Source organism: Corvus kubaryi, unplaced genomic scaffold, assembly GCF_017639235.1.
Source record: "Corvus kubaryi isolate FWS band 111438036 unplaced genomic scaffold, C.kubaryi_AGA036_p1.0 37398, whole genome shotgun sequence".
In the NCBI taxonomy this organism is placed as follows: domain Eukaryota; kingdom Metazoa; phylum Chordata; class Aves; order Passeriformes; family Corvidae; genus Corvus; species Corvus kubaryi.
This window is the reverse complement of record NW_024581137.1, coordinates 12,943,814-12,960,552: the sequence shown is the minus strand read 5'-3', so window position 1 is coordinate 12,960,552 and position 16,739 is coordinate 12,943,814. Positions and strand designations below refer to the sequence as shown.

The following is a 16,739-nucleotide window of genomic DNA, read 5'->3' as shown; positions in this document are numbered from 1 at the left end:
CCTGTGATGAAATAGAAGAGGTGTTCAGTTATACTATTCACAGTTAATCTACTCTGAATTTGGGTCCATGGTATATAGAAGATATTCTTTCCAGTGTGTGCTTTGTGAATCACTGTAAAATAGGAAGCTTTTTTTGTAATACAGCATTGCCAAACCAAGAAAGCACTTTGTTTGTTGGGTCAAATAATTCTTATTTAATGCAGGTATGCGACTTCAGCAGGCATGACCATCTGTGGTTGGGAAGAGGTGTTGAGGGAGTGATAATAATTCATTTGCAGACCAGTGGTAAAGTGAGAGCTTTGTTACGTCTGGCACATTTGTTAATATGAAGGAAAGATCTTTGTTGTGGATGCTGTTTCTGATGCTGTATTTTTGTCAGTTCAAGAGTTTATCTTAGTAGAAGGAAAAAGGAATATTTATAGAGGTATATATAAGTAAGACTCACCATGGTAGGCTGCTTTAAGAAATTCTTGGCAGGTGCAGCAGTCTGGTCTTTCTGAACAGTGAAATAATTGCTTCGATCAACAAGATAAGGGTGGAATCCTGGCCCCATTGAAGTCACTGGGAGTTTTGCCATTGACTTAATTTAGTCAGGATTTCTTGTTTACTTGACAGTTCTCTGTTACTGTTCTACTCACATTCATGTAGTGGTTGGTAACCTGACTTAGCGGAATGGATAAGAGTGAACCCTGAAGTAGACTTCTTTTAAAAGTATCTTCAGAGTCTGGAATTCACAGCAGGGACATCTTTTATCAGTGTTTGGACAAAAGGAAGGTGTTTTCTAGCTTACTGCAAATTTGAAGTTAATAGAAAGGAAAACACAAATATGGAATTCCATTTTGGGAGGAACGAAACTAGAGGACTGCAGAAGCCTCATTTTTCCCTGTAACTTAGATGCCATGATGGCAGTGCTATACTCTTGTCTTTGTGACAAGTACAGAGACAAAAGTATAAAGAAAATATGAAAATTGCATTCATTTATTTTTATTAATTCCTACTGAGCACCAAATAGGAAACAGTATGTAGTATTAATAGCTGTCCCAAACCCTTTGCAAAGACTGACTTGAGCAAATCCCACAAATTTATTGAAATCTTCAAATGAGAAGAAGCTAAGGATCAATTGGGGAAGAGAAGAAATACAAAGAATCAGAATGTACTTTATTACTTTTAGTTATAATTATACATTGCATTTGTTGCAATTCAAATAGAAGGAATCTAATGATATGTTATCACTTGTACCATGGGCTGTAACAGAGAGGGCTTTTTGTGTAATTGGTACTTAACAAATTCAACCATTTAGCTGGTGCACAAAAACCCCCACAGGTGTTAGAGAGTCCATGGGATAAAATGGACAGTTTACTTTAAGTAGCATTTCATGTTAGAGAAAGTGCAGATGCTGCTGCAAGATGTATTATATTTCCATAATCAGTGATAGATAACAAGAATTGTTTAACAATCCATATCCTATGTGTGCACTTAAGCCATGGGCAGATCAATAAAAAAGCATTAAGCCTGGTGCCAGCTGAAGATATTATACCTGCAGGCTGTTTGGCTACAGAACGGAAACTGGAGCTGGATTTCAGTAACTCTATTTAGGTAAATCATTATCTAGACAATGTCTTTTCCAATTTCTCTTTTAGTTCTGGGTCATTTGGAAAGGGAAAATCTATATTTAGCCAATGAAGTTTCTTTTTTAGCATTTCTAACAATTTTTCTATATATGAACAAAGTGTGTTTTAATGTAAATGTTGTAGTGCTTCATAAAAATAATATAATCACTTTATCTTTTATTTGAAGTTATTCCTGAGTTCATCTGTTAAAATTAATTAAAATAATCTTTCTCAAGGCTTTGAAAACCTCTAATTTGTTTTCATATACTCAGAATGTTGAGGAATGTGTTGTGTTCTAGATACTGGTCTGATTTAATAAATTTTCAATGAGGAAGAAAGTACATTGGCCTGTAGGGAACTGCTTGTTGAATATGAAGTTACGATCGAAACTTGAAGTTTCAGAAAAGAACAGAGTTAAAAAGACTTTGGAACATGATCAGATAGGACACTGAATCTTCAAGTGAAGAAGTCTTAGACTCTCAAGACAGGCTACTATTGCTCTGCTTCACTTGTTATTGTAGACATGACCAAATTAAAGCAAAGGGACAGAAAACACTTTTTTACCAATGAAATGTATCCTTGGCCTTTGTTTATTCTGTGTTTGAAGTCATTAAGCTTATTTTATGGAGGGGAGCCAAGACAACCTAGTGTGTTTCAGCAATCTTGAGAGAAGGTTACTTGAAGAGAATCATAATGCCACAGACATTCAGTGAGCTTGGCTATACAACAAATTCTTTATATGAACACAGACTTTTAATGGAAGGAAATTAAGTAGCATGATGTTTACATAGTGGTGGTTTGTGGCATTTTTGGTGGGTGTTGTTTTTTTTTATAGAATTTGTCCCCCATCAATTTACTGTTTTTAATGAAGGAGTCAGATCTTACCAAGGTCAGGCGGAATTTTGGTGCTGTTGGAGTAAAAGTTGATATCAAGTCCAAAAAATCCCCAACCCATCAGTCAAAATGATGTAATTGTTTTTCCATATCTTCTGTCTAATGAGATGAAGAGGACAATATTTGATATTAGTGTTTGTAGTAAATTTGACTAAAATATTTAGATAACTTTAGATAGCCCACAGTTGTGGGCACTAAGAGATTGCTCATGCTGTTAATGAACTGTCAAAAGAATTTGATATCACATATCGTAGGTGTGATGTCAACAAGCTACAGTGATGATCTTTGGTTTGCCACTCAGATACAGGTATTTGGACTAGTTAGTTTCTTTCAAGTAATGTGCAAATAGAGAAAGTATAGCTAGTAAGTCAGTGCTGTGGCAAGATGGTTTAAAGAAAGAAGAGGTGGACTGTAAAAAGAACTGGTAAAGTGACATTGCTGAAGTATAGGAGAAGCAGCAGGCATGGTGTTGTTTTAATCAGTGGCTTCATAAAGTCCACCAAATAATTTAAAGCATATCAATGTTTGCAAAATCCTACCTTTGTTTGAGAATGGCTTTAGACAATAAAAACCAATTTCAAATAATATTTAAATTTCCAAACCAAGTAGTGTTTATAGCCTAGGAAAAGGGATACTAGTATGTTCTTTTGGTCTAGTTCTGTAACATGGTATATTGAGTATTGTATGGCTGGGTTTTGGTAGCAGGGGGCTGCAGGGATGGCTTCTCTGAAAGGCTGCCAGAAGCTTTCCCCATGTCCAACAGAGTCAATGCCTGCCAGCTCCAGGACAGACCCACCTCTGGCCAAGACCCAGCCCATCAGGGATGGTGGCAGCACCTCTGGGATAATGTATTTGAGAAGGGGGAAAAAGTCTGTTAAACTGCAGCTGGAGAGAGGAGTGAGAATGTGTGAGGAAAATCAGCTGTGCAGATGCGAAGGTCAGTGGAGAAGGAGGTGGTGAAGCTACTCCTGGTATAGGAGCAGAGATTACCCCTGCAGCCCGTGAAAGCAGATGGTGGAGCAGAGATCCACCTGCAGCCCATGGAGGTGGATGTGCCCAAAGGAGGCTGGGACCCCATGGACAGTCTGGCCTGGAGCAGGCTCCTGGCAGGACCTCTAAACTTGTTTCCTCTCTTTTTTTCTTGATTGGTGTGATTGGGCAAAGCAAGCCATAAGATCTCTCCAGTTTCATATTATTTGTCCAATACTTTTAGTCGTATTTTGAATAGCATGTTTGATAATTTAGTCTTTATCTTGCTTCGTATGGTTTCCTTGAAGATGAGGTAGACATTTCTAAATTATTTTTTATTTAAAATAAGCATTACAAAATGTATGTTTAAGTTGAAATAGACTTTCTTTTGCATGTACTGATGTTGTACAAAACAAAGAAAAATGTGATTTGGAGGGGAAGGGAAGTAGGGACTGCCCTTTGCATACAATTTTCACTTTTTACTTTAGCAGATTTCAGGGTATCCAATCACATTTAGAAATATAGCATTTTTAAAAAATGAGTAGGCCCTTGTCCTGGTCAAACTAAAAGACGATACTTAAAAACTAGAGAGTTGATTGAGAGAATTAAATAAGCATAAGGCATAAAAGTAGCAGACCGAGAGCATCACTTGCTCTGTCACTTACTTTGTTTATTATCTTAGACAGTAGCAGCAATTTCAGCTTTTAAATAAAATGAAACAGAACAGTTAATCCGGTGCCTGCTCATATAAAAAGCCACTTTGTTTCAGACATAGCATTTTTATTGTAAAAACAGACCTTGCTTTTTAGAAAAAAAAAAGCAGCTGGATTTGAACAGAGTTCTCCCTAACTATTCATTATCTTCTAGTGGATGTAATTCATTTTATGACATTAGCCAAATTGAATCTCTTCCCCCTGCCTGAAAATTTCAGTGCCAGGATTTTAGGCAGACATTTAGGATTTAGTTAGACATTTTTGGAAGCATGGTTTTTCAGATCTTCAGATACCTTGTGTTTGATCAAAAGATACTTTGCAATTTTGTAAAATCGATTCTATTTAGGGTCTATCACATGAAGCGCATCAATCTCCTGGCTACTACTTAAAATGCTTGCCAGAGATATGATACAAAAAGTTTATATGTGCAAAATTTTTTATCCTTCAGTTGTATCATTTTCATAACATTTGAATGGTGTTAACTTTAGTAAAATTGCATGATTTACACAGGTATAGGTGTAGTAGTCGTGAAAGGATGAAATTCTGTGCAGCTTGAAGAGTAAAATTTGCTGAATAGGAAGTTCTGTAAACAGAGGAAAAAAATTCTGTCTATAGGATAAGATGCAATTTTAAACTATTATGTACAGTTTTGTGCTCATTTCCTCCAAATAAACTAAATTAATGTAATGGTATTATGATACTTAATGGAGCCAAAGTTGCTTTTTCTGGATTCCTCTTAAAGTCAATCCCAGAGATTTTAATGCTGTAGAAGGTTGAGCTAACAAAAGATCACACTTGGATTTATTTGGTCAGTGGAGTATATAGCAAATGAAGTATTAAATGCTAGTGAAAATAAAGTAAATATAAGTAATGTATGGGGTTTTTTGCAGTATTGGAGCAAAGATAAGTTGGTATAATTTGATTGATTCTTAGCTCCCAGTGCAATTAATAAAAATCATAGTTGACTATTAAGTAAAAACAACATATTAATGACTAAACAATATTATTTACATGTTCTACATACTAGGGACAAATCTAATATTTGGGTACAACTGAGAAAGTAGAAATTTCCAATACATGAAAATAATTATATCTTTGATATAACTAGCAGAAAAGAAAGAATTTTCAGCAAAGGTTGCTTTTCAATTGTGGAAAGGAACTTCAGTGTTATTAAAAAAGAGAATTTTCTTATGAATGCTTTGATTTCCTAAGCTCTTCGCACCCAAACCGTCTCTATACAGTTTGTCTTCTAAATCCACCAGATAGATGTTTACTAGGTTTATTTCAATAACATTAAAAGACGATGCTTTTATCCATGTTTATTTCATTCTTTGATCTACATATTTCTAAGTATTATCAGGAGATGCAGGAAGCTAGTTCATTATCCTCTTAAAAATACAATGCCAGATTACTTGTGTGAAATTTCAGCACTTAGCATTTTATATTTTGTCTCTCCAAATGTAAATTTACTAAGCTTGTTTTCCAAATATTATTGAGAATCAGAATTGTCAGAACCAGAGTTTTTAAGCATGTACAATATCATGGCTTCTTTTTAAATGAAGTATTTCCAATGATATTTGCTCCCAGGATCTTTATAATTTTTATTTCCGTTGTGATCTGATGGTTACTTCCTGTAGCCAGTTAAATTAGCCATGTAGTGTATTTTTTTTGTGATCTCATGTTCACTTTTAATTACTTTTTTTTAAATAGTAATTTATTTATGTTCTTAGATTGGATAACTATTCATAATTAGATAACAGATAATTGGGTATCGAATACTAATCGATACATCTGTATCTGTTTTGACCTCTATTACCTATATTTTCTATTTGGAGGGGAAGGAAGAAAAGAAACCCCTTGTTCAGAAACTCCATCTCTGTGTTAGAATAAGGTAATTTAGTCCCATTCATAAACAGAATTATTTACCTCCGTGGTTTCTGTTCAGGAGTGATTCAAAGCCCTTGCTCTTTTGGTAGTCAGAAACCTAGCTTCCAGTAAAAATTAATTAATCCTTTTCTAAGAGTGTCTTTTATTTTGTCGAACACGAAGGGTTTCTGGCCTAATTGCATTGTTGATAAAGATCAGTCTGTTCCATTTTTATTAGTCTTAGCTTAGCAAGACTGGTCATCTGTTCAAGTGTCAATAAGGTATGCGATTTCTATATGATCTTAGTAATCTTCATCTGAACTTTTCCAGGTTTATTTAACCTCTCATGAACATGGTAACAGGAATTGAACTCAGTGTTCTAGATGTCTTACCAGTGTCTTGTTCAATAGTGTTACTCCTTTCTTGATCCTAACATGAAAAATTGTCAGGTGGATTTCAAAATTTTACTAGTCATCACACTGGAACCTTTTTCTTCTGTCAACCTGTGATTATTTCTGTGGATTTCATATCTTTCATTTCCATAATACCCTCATTTCCAACTATCATAATATTAACACAACTGCAATTGCTGTTGAAATCAGATATTTGTGTTCTGTAGCTAAAATTTGACATTTTGTGTATTAAATTACTTTACAGTAGTTTTCCAAAGTGACCAATTCTGTATACTTCTCTTTCAGTGGCCCATCACAATAGTGCTATGAAGTATTACTTTACCAATTTAATGTTGTTTTTCTGAGCAACATACATTCTTCAGTACCTACATTTTAATCCCAGTTACTAGTCCACTATCTTCTGTTATCCACAGTGTATTTGATATTACATCTGATGTCAGTAGGTCTTATTCTCTAGCCCAAAATCATGCATTAGGTTACATCTCAAATGCTTTTTCTTTGATTTCACTCAGTTGCTCATCTGGATTAGGCATAGATCTTTCATCAACTGTTTCTATCATACTACTGTTCTATCAAGGCTGTCTCAAGCATCCAAAATACCCAGCATAACAAGGCCTCATGCAACAAATTACATTATCTTTTATTTCTTGTTCACGGCTAAGATAAAAATCCCATTTTCACTAACCTGCACTTTTTAGCTTCCTCCTGTTGTTTTGCTTAGGCCAAAATAGTGTAAACTCCCTGAAGGTAAACAGTTATTTGTTCCCCTGAATCAGTCAAAGACTACTCACTTTGACAGTCTTTGCACTATGGTTGTGTGATGGAACACTTTTGTAAGTCATAGGTTACAGCACTGCAAACTATGCCACAAGCATTTACTGTCTCTTCAACTTCTAAGTGCAGGGAATGAGGACTTGCTCTTCCTTCCCTAGTAAGTCCAAAATTTGTGTATACACATACATACAAGCATATACTGTCTATATATGTGACGATGCATGCTTGTGTCTTCAATTGGAAGAAAGTTTCATATTGTGCTCCAGGAAGTGCAAGTGTTTTAAATGGGAATGGAAGCAAAATATTTCTCTAAATTTTTTAGAATGAGGGATACTAGGATGGTTTGTTATCAAGATTATAAAAGTCAGTTTTATTCTGTTTACTTTCACTGTATGCTGAAGAAAGGTTAGAGACTACATGAAGACAATATTGAGAAAGTTTTTTTGACAAGCATGCTCCAGAGATCCCAGCTTCTCCAAACACTGTCTTTGAGGTGCTCTCTATTGGCAGATAGAAACCAGATGTGACAATGGAAATTAATTTGAATATGCTTTTAGAAAAAATAATCAGGAAAGTGTATGTTTTAGGGAGCGTTACCTATTTAAGTTTTTGATGTAAATTAGTGTAAAAGTCTAAAGGTCTGGTAGTCTTCTTACAACTGTGTATTACCAAAACAATGCGACAAATGCAAGCTCTAGAGAGTCAAAAAAAGTCTTACTAAAAAAAATTATTTTGTGTAAAATTCTTTGTGTTTCATATGTGCATATATCCTAATACATATATGTGTATATTTATGTGCATGAGAGAAATTTATCTGTGTAAACCAAAACAAAAGGCTTGCATATTCTTGCTCCACAAAAGGGTAGCATGAAATTACTTTGTTACTGAATAGAGAATGTTGTTCTGAAAATAGGTTGATGACAGTATATTCTGTATCTTCTACTGCAGTATTTAAGCATTTTGAAAGAAATTAATGTCTAATTAAGATAAACAAAAGCTATACTTAGTGATATACTGAGTATGGCGAAGAGGATGTGAGACCCAGTCAACAAAAACCACTGGGTGTTTTGTGAGGCAGTGTACTCTGAAGATAGTGATTTTTATGGTTATGTTGTTTGTCAAGAGTTGAAATTCCCCTTGAAAAATTCCATTTGTAAGCTGATTTTTCTTTTCTGTTACATAAAAGCAGATGGAAATCTGCCAAGCACTACAGAATTCAGTAAGTTGCCTCTCCCAACACATACCAGAACACAGAGCATGTTTTTCAGCCAGTCTGTGCTCATCAGGTGAATAGGTGGTTGGAAGGAGCAGTTCACTTGTGGTTGAAGCGCAACTGTCATCGTTCATCCTTTGTTCACGGCGTGTAACAAGTGCCTTTGGTAGATCTTGGGTGGCATTTGTGTAGTTTGCTGTTCTGGCATTCTCAGTCCTGAGTTAGTAAGGGTACTACTGAATTTTGATCTTATGTTCTTGGCCGAATGTCCAATAATGTGTCTTTAATGAAAACAGCTGTTGGATCTGCTCTTAGCAATGTGTTTCCCAATGCCATTCGTATGACTTGCATACCACATGCACTGAACCTCATCCTGGAAGAATGGCCAAGACTATTTGACAGTTTAAACACCATAGTTGCTCCCATAAAGAGCTTCTGCTGCCAAAGTAGCCTGAACTTTGTAAGTCAAGGTTTTATGAACTCAGACATGTTCAAAATACTTGAATTGTCTACAAGCTCAAACAGAAGCCACACAATTGGTGTGAATTATCTCTGCATAGCTCTCTGTGCAAATAGTGACAACTTATTAAAGGAAAAAAGCTATGGAATTTAAGAACTGGAAGTTTTGTTAAGAAACATTTCAGTAAAATGAGTAAATCAGAACAACAGTCTAGTGAGTCTCTGTGTGCTCCCATTGAAAATATGTTTTGGTGATTTTCTATGACCTTGGACTACATTTTCTGTTGGTATAATTTTTTCCTCTAATTTATTATTCTACTGGAATGTAATACAGAAATATTTTCCATCATTTCGTTGAATTTGGTTGTGTCAAAGCAGACAGACAACAATGGAATTGTGTGACTGCAGGATTGTAGCTACTGTTAGACTTAAGTGATACGTTCTGAAATCTATAGCTGATTATTTAATGACTCTATATTTTGCAAGTGAATATTTGAACTAAACCTGGACTGTTTGCTGCTGTGAATTGTAACAGTGTTTGTTATCAGCCACCCATTTAGGAGAAAAAAAAAAAATCCTTTTTCTCTGCCTCGCCCTCCCCTCCCCCCCACCATCTTCCTTTCTGTCTCGGTCCCCCTGCTCTCTCTTTCTCCCTATTTCTCTCCCTTACTTTTTCCCTTCCTCATAATTTTCCCTCTTTCTCCTCAAACTCTGCAATGGAAATGTGTTTGCCTTCTTATCATATCTATTCAAATGATAGACTCTAATCCAGGGCTGGTATGTGAATTAATGCTCCCTAGATCTCATCATACACTCAAATATGTATTGTTTTCTTCTATAGATTTTGTTGTTTTATCTTCCATTTAAAAAGCAGCAATAACATTACCTATCTTCACAACCTGCACACAGTGTTTATTTCAACAGGCAAGCTACCTTCTGATGGGCAGATCCTAATAAAATTTACAGGACTTGAATAAATATAGCTAGCAGAATCAGTACAGGTAATTGATTAACTCTTTTAGAGAGAATAACCTCTAAAGCATTAGACTGCGTTTTCGGTGTACACTTTCCTAAAATTGTCGACAGAACAGAAAACCCAAGTGAACATGGTTTTGGGTACAGCTTTTTGGAATCTCTACGAAATAATTTTACTGTTTAGATTATCTCCGTTTTATAATGGTTTACAGATGGATGCAAAACCTGCTGTTTACAGAGCTTCCTGCTCACATTTTGACTATCTTGCTGCCAAAGACTGCTCAGGAAGCTTTTTTTCTTCTTTCTGTGGACTCTTGTAAGAGTTAATTTCAGAGGAAAATGGAAACTTTATGCATAGTTTCGGTTGTGATTGAGTGGAAGAGAAAAAGGAAACTCAAATACCCTTTACCTCAAAGTGCCTTTTCATTTTTTCTGATGTATACCACTTTTGTTTTCCTGTTTTTCAACTTTTAAAGGCGTATTAAAATGTGTAAAAGCATGGTGATAGGAACCCGTAGGAAAACTGTCAGTACTTAATTTTTGTTCAATATGTGTTATGTGTTTATGTTTCCTTTGGGTGTGGGTATCTTTTTCCAACTGAAGAACCAAAAGTGTTACAAAAACAGATGTAGTGAAAATAAGCAAGAGAAGTCTCATTTCCTTTGGTGAACAAAGTTCACAATTAACTTGAGTGTAATTTTATGCATGTTGTACCCTATCAAACAGTTTTGCTGACAAAAGCTTGCTTTCTTGGATTTATCACAACTGATAAAAGATCTGTGATGCCAGACAAGAATCTAGCTATGCAGAAAAGGGGGAAAGAGTGGGTCAGATGTAATAACATATTCTAGATGTTATTCCTGCCAACAATTAATGGGGAAATTCATTTTATGAAGCACTGTTTACAGACTGACATCTGGAGGACTTCTCAGCTTGGATCATTTCCAGTGTGTAGATTTATGTACTACTATTCCTTCTCTTTCCCCCCTTTTTCCTTAAATATCTCACTTTTCAGATCTATACCATTCATTTAATTGTGAATGAATACGAATTATTTTGTTGCTGTGATTTCTTTTAGGATTTCATAAAAACTGAAAATGCTTGCTAAAACAGATGTTCAGTGAATACTTATTGAAATGTATATAGAGATATAGAAAAATTCAGAGTTCTTTTAACTTAAAGAGGTTCTCACCATAGAAGTCAGAATATACACCATCAGTAGAACTTTTGAAGTATGAAATGAAAAAGCTTGTAGTTGTAGCAGAAAAGGTCTTTTTCTTTTCTTTTTTTTTTCTTTTTTTCTCCAGATAGCTGTCCTTCTGAATTGTAAAATGTTTTTGAATCACAAAATCCTGGTCTACCATGGTTTAAATATTGTATTCAGTAGTGTGTATTTGTGCCTTATCCAGTTTCCTTTCCAGTCTAGTGAGAATCTGCAATTTGCTTTGAATGTTTCCCTTCTTTCCGTGTGACAATAGCCTTAGTGTGGTCTCCGCACCTTTCTTCCTGTGGGAAATCATAGCATGTTGTCAAGGGTATCCATTGTTATCTTGAGGATATGTATCTGTGCTGATTGGAGCAAGAAAATGGAATTTCCTGTTAGTGTCATTGGAAGAAGTGGGTACTGCTTGTGTTGAGGCAGGTTATGTGTAGATGAGGCTGCAGTCATGCTCCCCCCCCCATGCATCCGAACAAGTTAAGGGACATGTTTAGCAAATTTGAGTAGTTCCTTCATTTAGAAGGTAATACGAGTATTAGAAGAGCAAGGTAGAAAGGAGGGGGCACAAAGACTTTGTTACTGTAAGCCTCACTGTCTCAAAAATGAGTAAAAATATAACCATATATTGCTTTCTTGTCTGGTCACTTATTGAAGTAATTATTGTCTCAAGAATCCTAGTGAAATCCTGCCCTGCTGAGAACAGTGCTTTTAGCACATGGAATGCCTTTATGAATTAAACAGTATTTAAAAACAGTTCATAGGGAACAGTTATTGGCACCCTTGCACAAGTAACATTTTATTACTACTCTTAATATTGATGCTGATAGTATTGCTCCGTGCGTTCTGTCAAAATTTTCTTTTTTTGTAAAATAGTATGTCACTGGTAACATTTCAGTCCTCACTATTCTCAGTAAAATAAAGTTATGGAAGAAGTTGATTTTTCTTTTAATTGTAGTAACTTCTGATGGTATCGTGACAGGTAAATCTCAATAAATCTCTTACATTAGAATAAAAATCAGGATGTCCTGCTTCCTTTTAACTAGTAGTATGTTGCAGCTAAGGGCAAATAGACCTTTTCCAGCTCTTAATCAGTTATTGTCAGCATTGATAACTAATGAAATATTTTGGCACCAAAGGCTGTCAGTCCTCAAGGCTATGTAAGTTACTGAATTTCAGGTTTTAAAATGAATGTTAGAAAAGTTCTTTTATTTGCATGTAGAAATTCAATGGATACTAATTGACTTGGTGAATTTTTGCTCATGCTGTTACAAAATGTTATAAAATTAAAATGTATGATGCCATTCTTAATAGTTCTTTTGGACAAGAAACCTTAATTTTGTATCCTGTATTTACAGGTTAGCGTTTAAGAGTGTATATTTTATCTGAACAATAAGAATGAAAGATATCTAAATTGACTTTTAAAGCACTGATTTCCATTTCCTCAAATCTTGTCATTTACATTTTAGTCACAATTTTCAAATGGCAACAGAGGTATTGGTTTACAGATATTTTTTTTCATTTAGGCTATTGGTATATTTATATTTAATTCCATGTCAGATGACGCTACTGTTACGGTATTTTAACGTGAAGAGATTTTTCTAATTTCCAGTTTTCTCTCCTATTTTCATAGCAGGTATCCTAAATATTTGAAGCTGTCATGGGTCGTGGGTCTGCACAGTGACACATTTACTCATAACCATCCTTTCTTAGTGACAAAATTTGCTTGCTGTAAATCAAACATAAATCCTGTGATACATCTTACACTTTCTCTGAGGGTCTATTTGGATAAAGCAGCTTGTGTCTTTACTCTTCCTTAGGAGCAAAAGATGCTGTATTAGTTCTTCATCTGGTAGGACTGAGTGTTTTCACAGGGTTCACTAGAGCTGCCATGCTTTATCCTCGCTAAATGTCAGGGTGGTACATTTCTGCAGGACATGGTTTGCCAGTGCTTCTGAAACTGCCAGGGAAAATGCAACTCTCCTACTTAGGAGTGCAACCTTATTTTTAACTGTTTTACTCATTTAGTTTGTAAAGGGAGAATAGCCTGTGCTGCTGCAAATTTGATGCACTTTTTATGGGGCCTGGAGCAGAACATGTCTTTTCAAAATAGAACAACTGACATGAAGGTAAAAATTCTGTGCACTCCATTGGGAGTTGATGTGCTGCTTATAAACATGTGCTTTCAGAGCACAATAGATGAGTACATGGATTTGTTTGCTTGCTAGTGGTGTTCCTGTGAGGGCTATGAGAAAAAGATGCAGCTCAGCTGTGTACTGTATTGTTGGCAATGCACTTGCTGTAAGGCCGTCTTTTTGCTGTGGAATAGTGACGCATCCTCCAGTGTCCTGACCACAGCTGTTCTGAAATAAATTTACATCAACCTATTCCACTGCAAGACACTACTGCTATCTTTAGCTGATGCTACTACTACTATTACTACTACAAATAGTAGATTATATTTCTCTTTGTATTTTAAACATAGGCATTTAAACACATTTCAAGAAAAAGATGTAAGTGATTGTGTTGTCTAGTGAACGGCTCATAAAGCAATGTTGAAAAATACTAAGATGTTATACCATACATCCTATAATCACTTGAGTAAGGTGCGTTATTGGACACTGAAAGTATCCCTGTGTTTCCAGATCTTTAACACTAATAAAAATACTGCATTTAATAGCCCATCCAAAAAAAATCATCATGTCATTCTCTGTGGCAAGCTAACAATCTTCATAAGGTTTGTTGATTTTGTAAAGTTATTTCTTTCACACTTAATTCCTTTATTACAAAAATAGCTCCCAGTAATCTGATCTTTAACACAAATCACATTATTTTCCATGTTTTATGTGGAACCAGTTTTGCATATTCTGTGGTCTAAGTTAATTCAAACGTTTTTCAAAATGACATAAGTAGCAGAGAGAAGTCATTAAGGCACAATCAGCCTTCTAAACCATGGTAATAGTTTTCTTTAACAAATGTTTCTGTGAAGGGAAAGTAAAGACTATTTCAGTTTTATGTGTTCCTGTCAGCTAATTTATCGCCTCTTTCCCTCAATTATGCACCAATGAATTTTGTTTTGTTACATAAACACCACATTAAGTGTATTCCATTTTCAACTAGGTGGCTGTGCTACAATCCCAGAGTCTGATTTAGAGGAAAGGACCATTATACCGGGCTCCACAGCAATGTTTTCCAGTATCGGGCAGATCACAAAGCAGAAATCCAAGCCTGGTAAGAAAAGGAAAATTATGTTATTTCACTTAGAGGTGTACAGCTCATCTTTTCAGAATGCTCGTGGACACATGAAACAAATGGCATGTATTTCAGCCTTTGTTGGCATAATTTCTAGCTTTTCTTGCTACAATAGTACAATGTGTAGGATTCTGAGCTTATTCAGCTTATTCTGTCAAGAATGGCTCAACTGTAAAGATCAGTCTTGGAATTAAATAACTACACAGTTGAAAGGTTTTGTGCTACATAATACTTGAATGAGATTCTCACAGGTTCTGTTCATGATCTCTTCTACAGAGGCAAAATGAAACTGAGGGCATTTTAGTGTAATAAAGGTGGTTTTTTTTCCTGTGGTATGGTGGTTACACTTTGTGCCAGCTGATTAAAATATGGTCATTACTTATCTTTTGTGGAGAGACTTCCTAGAATTTCAGAAAAATATTATTGGATATAATAAAATGAAATTATACTGGCTATAAAATATGCTGCATACAGTGATGACACATTTTCTGGAAAGACTTCATGCTGCCGGGAACTGTGATATAGTGTTAACATATTTTAAAAGCAGCACTGTAAAGTACTGCCTTGCAGTTTAATAAAGTGTCTGGTAAGTTCTCAGGGTTTGACTATAGCAATTTCACATTTTGCTTACTAAGTTGTACCTTCACACTTCTTTTCCCTCTCTCCTTGTCTGATTTTGTCCTGTAATATTTATTATAAAGTGTATTTGAATGTTGCTTGTGAATCAGAAGTGTTCATTACGGATGGTCGTTGAAGTTAAGAAAAGTAGCTTAGAGGTTGCAACCAACAATACTCAAAAATAGAAAATCCTTATCCATCTGCAAAACTCAGCCAATTGTGTGTTTAAAAAGCATTCAGCTGCTTTTTTCCCAGATAACTGTAGGACAGACAGGCAGGGAGTTGGAATATATAGTTAATTTAGATAGCAGAATTTACATTAGCAAATTTTTAATAGTGGGCAGGAAAGAAAGATATCTAATGCAGCAATGCATAATAATGCCACAGTGTAACTTAAAACTCAAAAATTAGTACCTGCTTACAAAAACAACCTGAAAAATCCCCTGAAGGCCTAAAGCTCTGACTTTTCTAGAGTGCTAATTACTTGCGGTCCTCATGGACTTCAGGTCACTAGAAGAAGAGAGCCTGTCAACGTTGACATAAATATAGTTTAACCTTTGCCATCTGGATATATTAAGTACCCTCCTGGTAATAGAAAAGTGTATCATCTCTCTGATGTAGGATACAAGCCTGATAAAATTCCAACTTCAGGCAACTAGACTAATAAATCACAAACATATGGCAGGTTATTTCTCTTTGTCTGATGCTCCAGTCTTCTGATCAAGCACATATTTGTTCTTCAGTAGATAGTGTTCTGTTATGTTTAAATAACCTTATTACTGACAAGGCTAGCATGAGTGGAAAAGTGTAGAAATGTATTCATGAGATCCAGAAACAACAGCATGGGGACCTGCGTATCCTAGTGTAAGTCTTAGCCCATGATAAAAATTGAGACTTACGTCACATAGCTGGCTGTTGTTGCTTTGTAACTATAAAAGGCAGAATGAAAACTTAGAAAGCTTTTAAAAAGTCTCTAGGTTTACAGCCATGTGTTATACGAGTGAGTTTAATTCATTCATGGTAAGAATTGACTGCCATCTGCCAGTTAGTGCTGCAATATAGAGAACACCTAGAATATCTGCCACTGAGCTGTCTGGAAATTCTAATTGCTACAAGCGTAAGAGCCAAGGGAGCTACTTAAACCTGAAGGTAACAGTAGGCATGAAATCACAGCCTTTCAGTGTTTTTCTGTACATGATACTTTTGGACTGAGTTCTTGCTCAGGCACCACTGACTGCAGCAAGACCATGGTGATTACAAAGAGCTCTCAAAGAATATTTTCTGTTGTGGTTTTTTTTTTTTTTTTTTTTTTTTTTTTGAGTTTGCATTTAATTTAACTATGTGCAGTAAATAAGAGAGAAAAAACGACAGTGTAGAGTAAAAATAATTTTTCTTAATATATCTTCCTTCATTTCCTAATGGAGTTCAAGATAGATTCTCATTATAAGTTGAGAGTTGGTTGTTTGATGACCCTAGTGGGCCACTTCCAACTCAGGATATTCTGTGATTGTATGATAATATGTTGTATGAGCTATGCAAAGAACTGAGGGAAATGAGGCACTGAGACCTGGAAGACTGTTCTGTGAGAAACTGTGCTGTAGGCCATCATCCTGTCACAGACTTGCTAATTATCTCATGCAAAGTATTATACTGAGACTTTCCAGGCAGCTGCTAAGCATGTGAGTGAGACTTTTGGCTTTACTTGGAATAGTGACTTAGGGCAGCAGAAAATGACATCTAGTAGTCATGCTACAAGTCTGTGCAATG

The 16,739-nt window shown here is 35.5% G+C and overlaps 1 protein-coding gene across 3 annotated transcripts in view; it reads left to right on the top strand.

Annotated features, from left to right (window-relative positions):
- Positions 1-16,739, top strand: part of BBS9 (Bardet-Biedl syndrome 9) — a 291,720-nt gene that overhangs the window by 157,824 nt on the left and 117,157 nt on the right. For 2 of the 3 annotated variants that reach the window (XM_042043378.1, XM_042043382.1), the window contains one exon: positions 14,223-14,333. The exons of the other annotated variant lie outside the window; for it this stretch is intronic. In XM_042043378.1, coding sequence (XP_041899312.1) covers positions 14,223-14,333 — 111 coding nt within the window. The remainder of the gene's footprint in view (positions 1-14,222; positions 14,334-16,739) is intronic. 3 annotated transcript variants of the gene reach the window in all.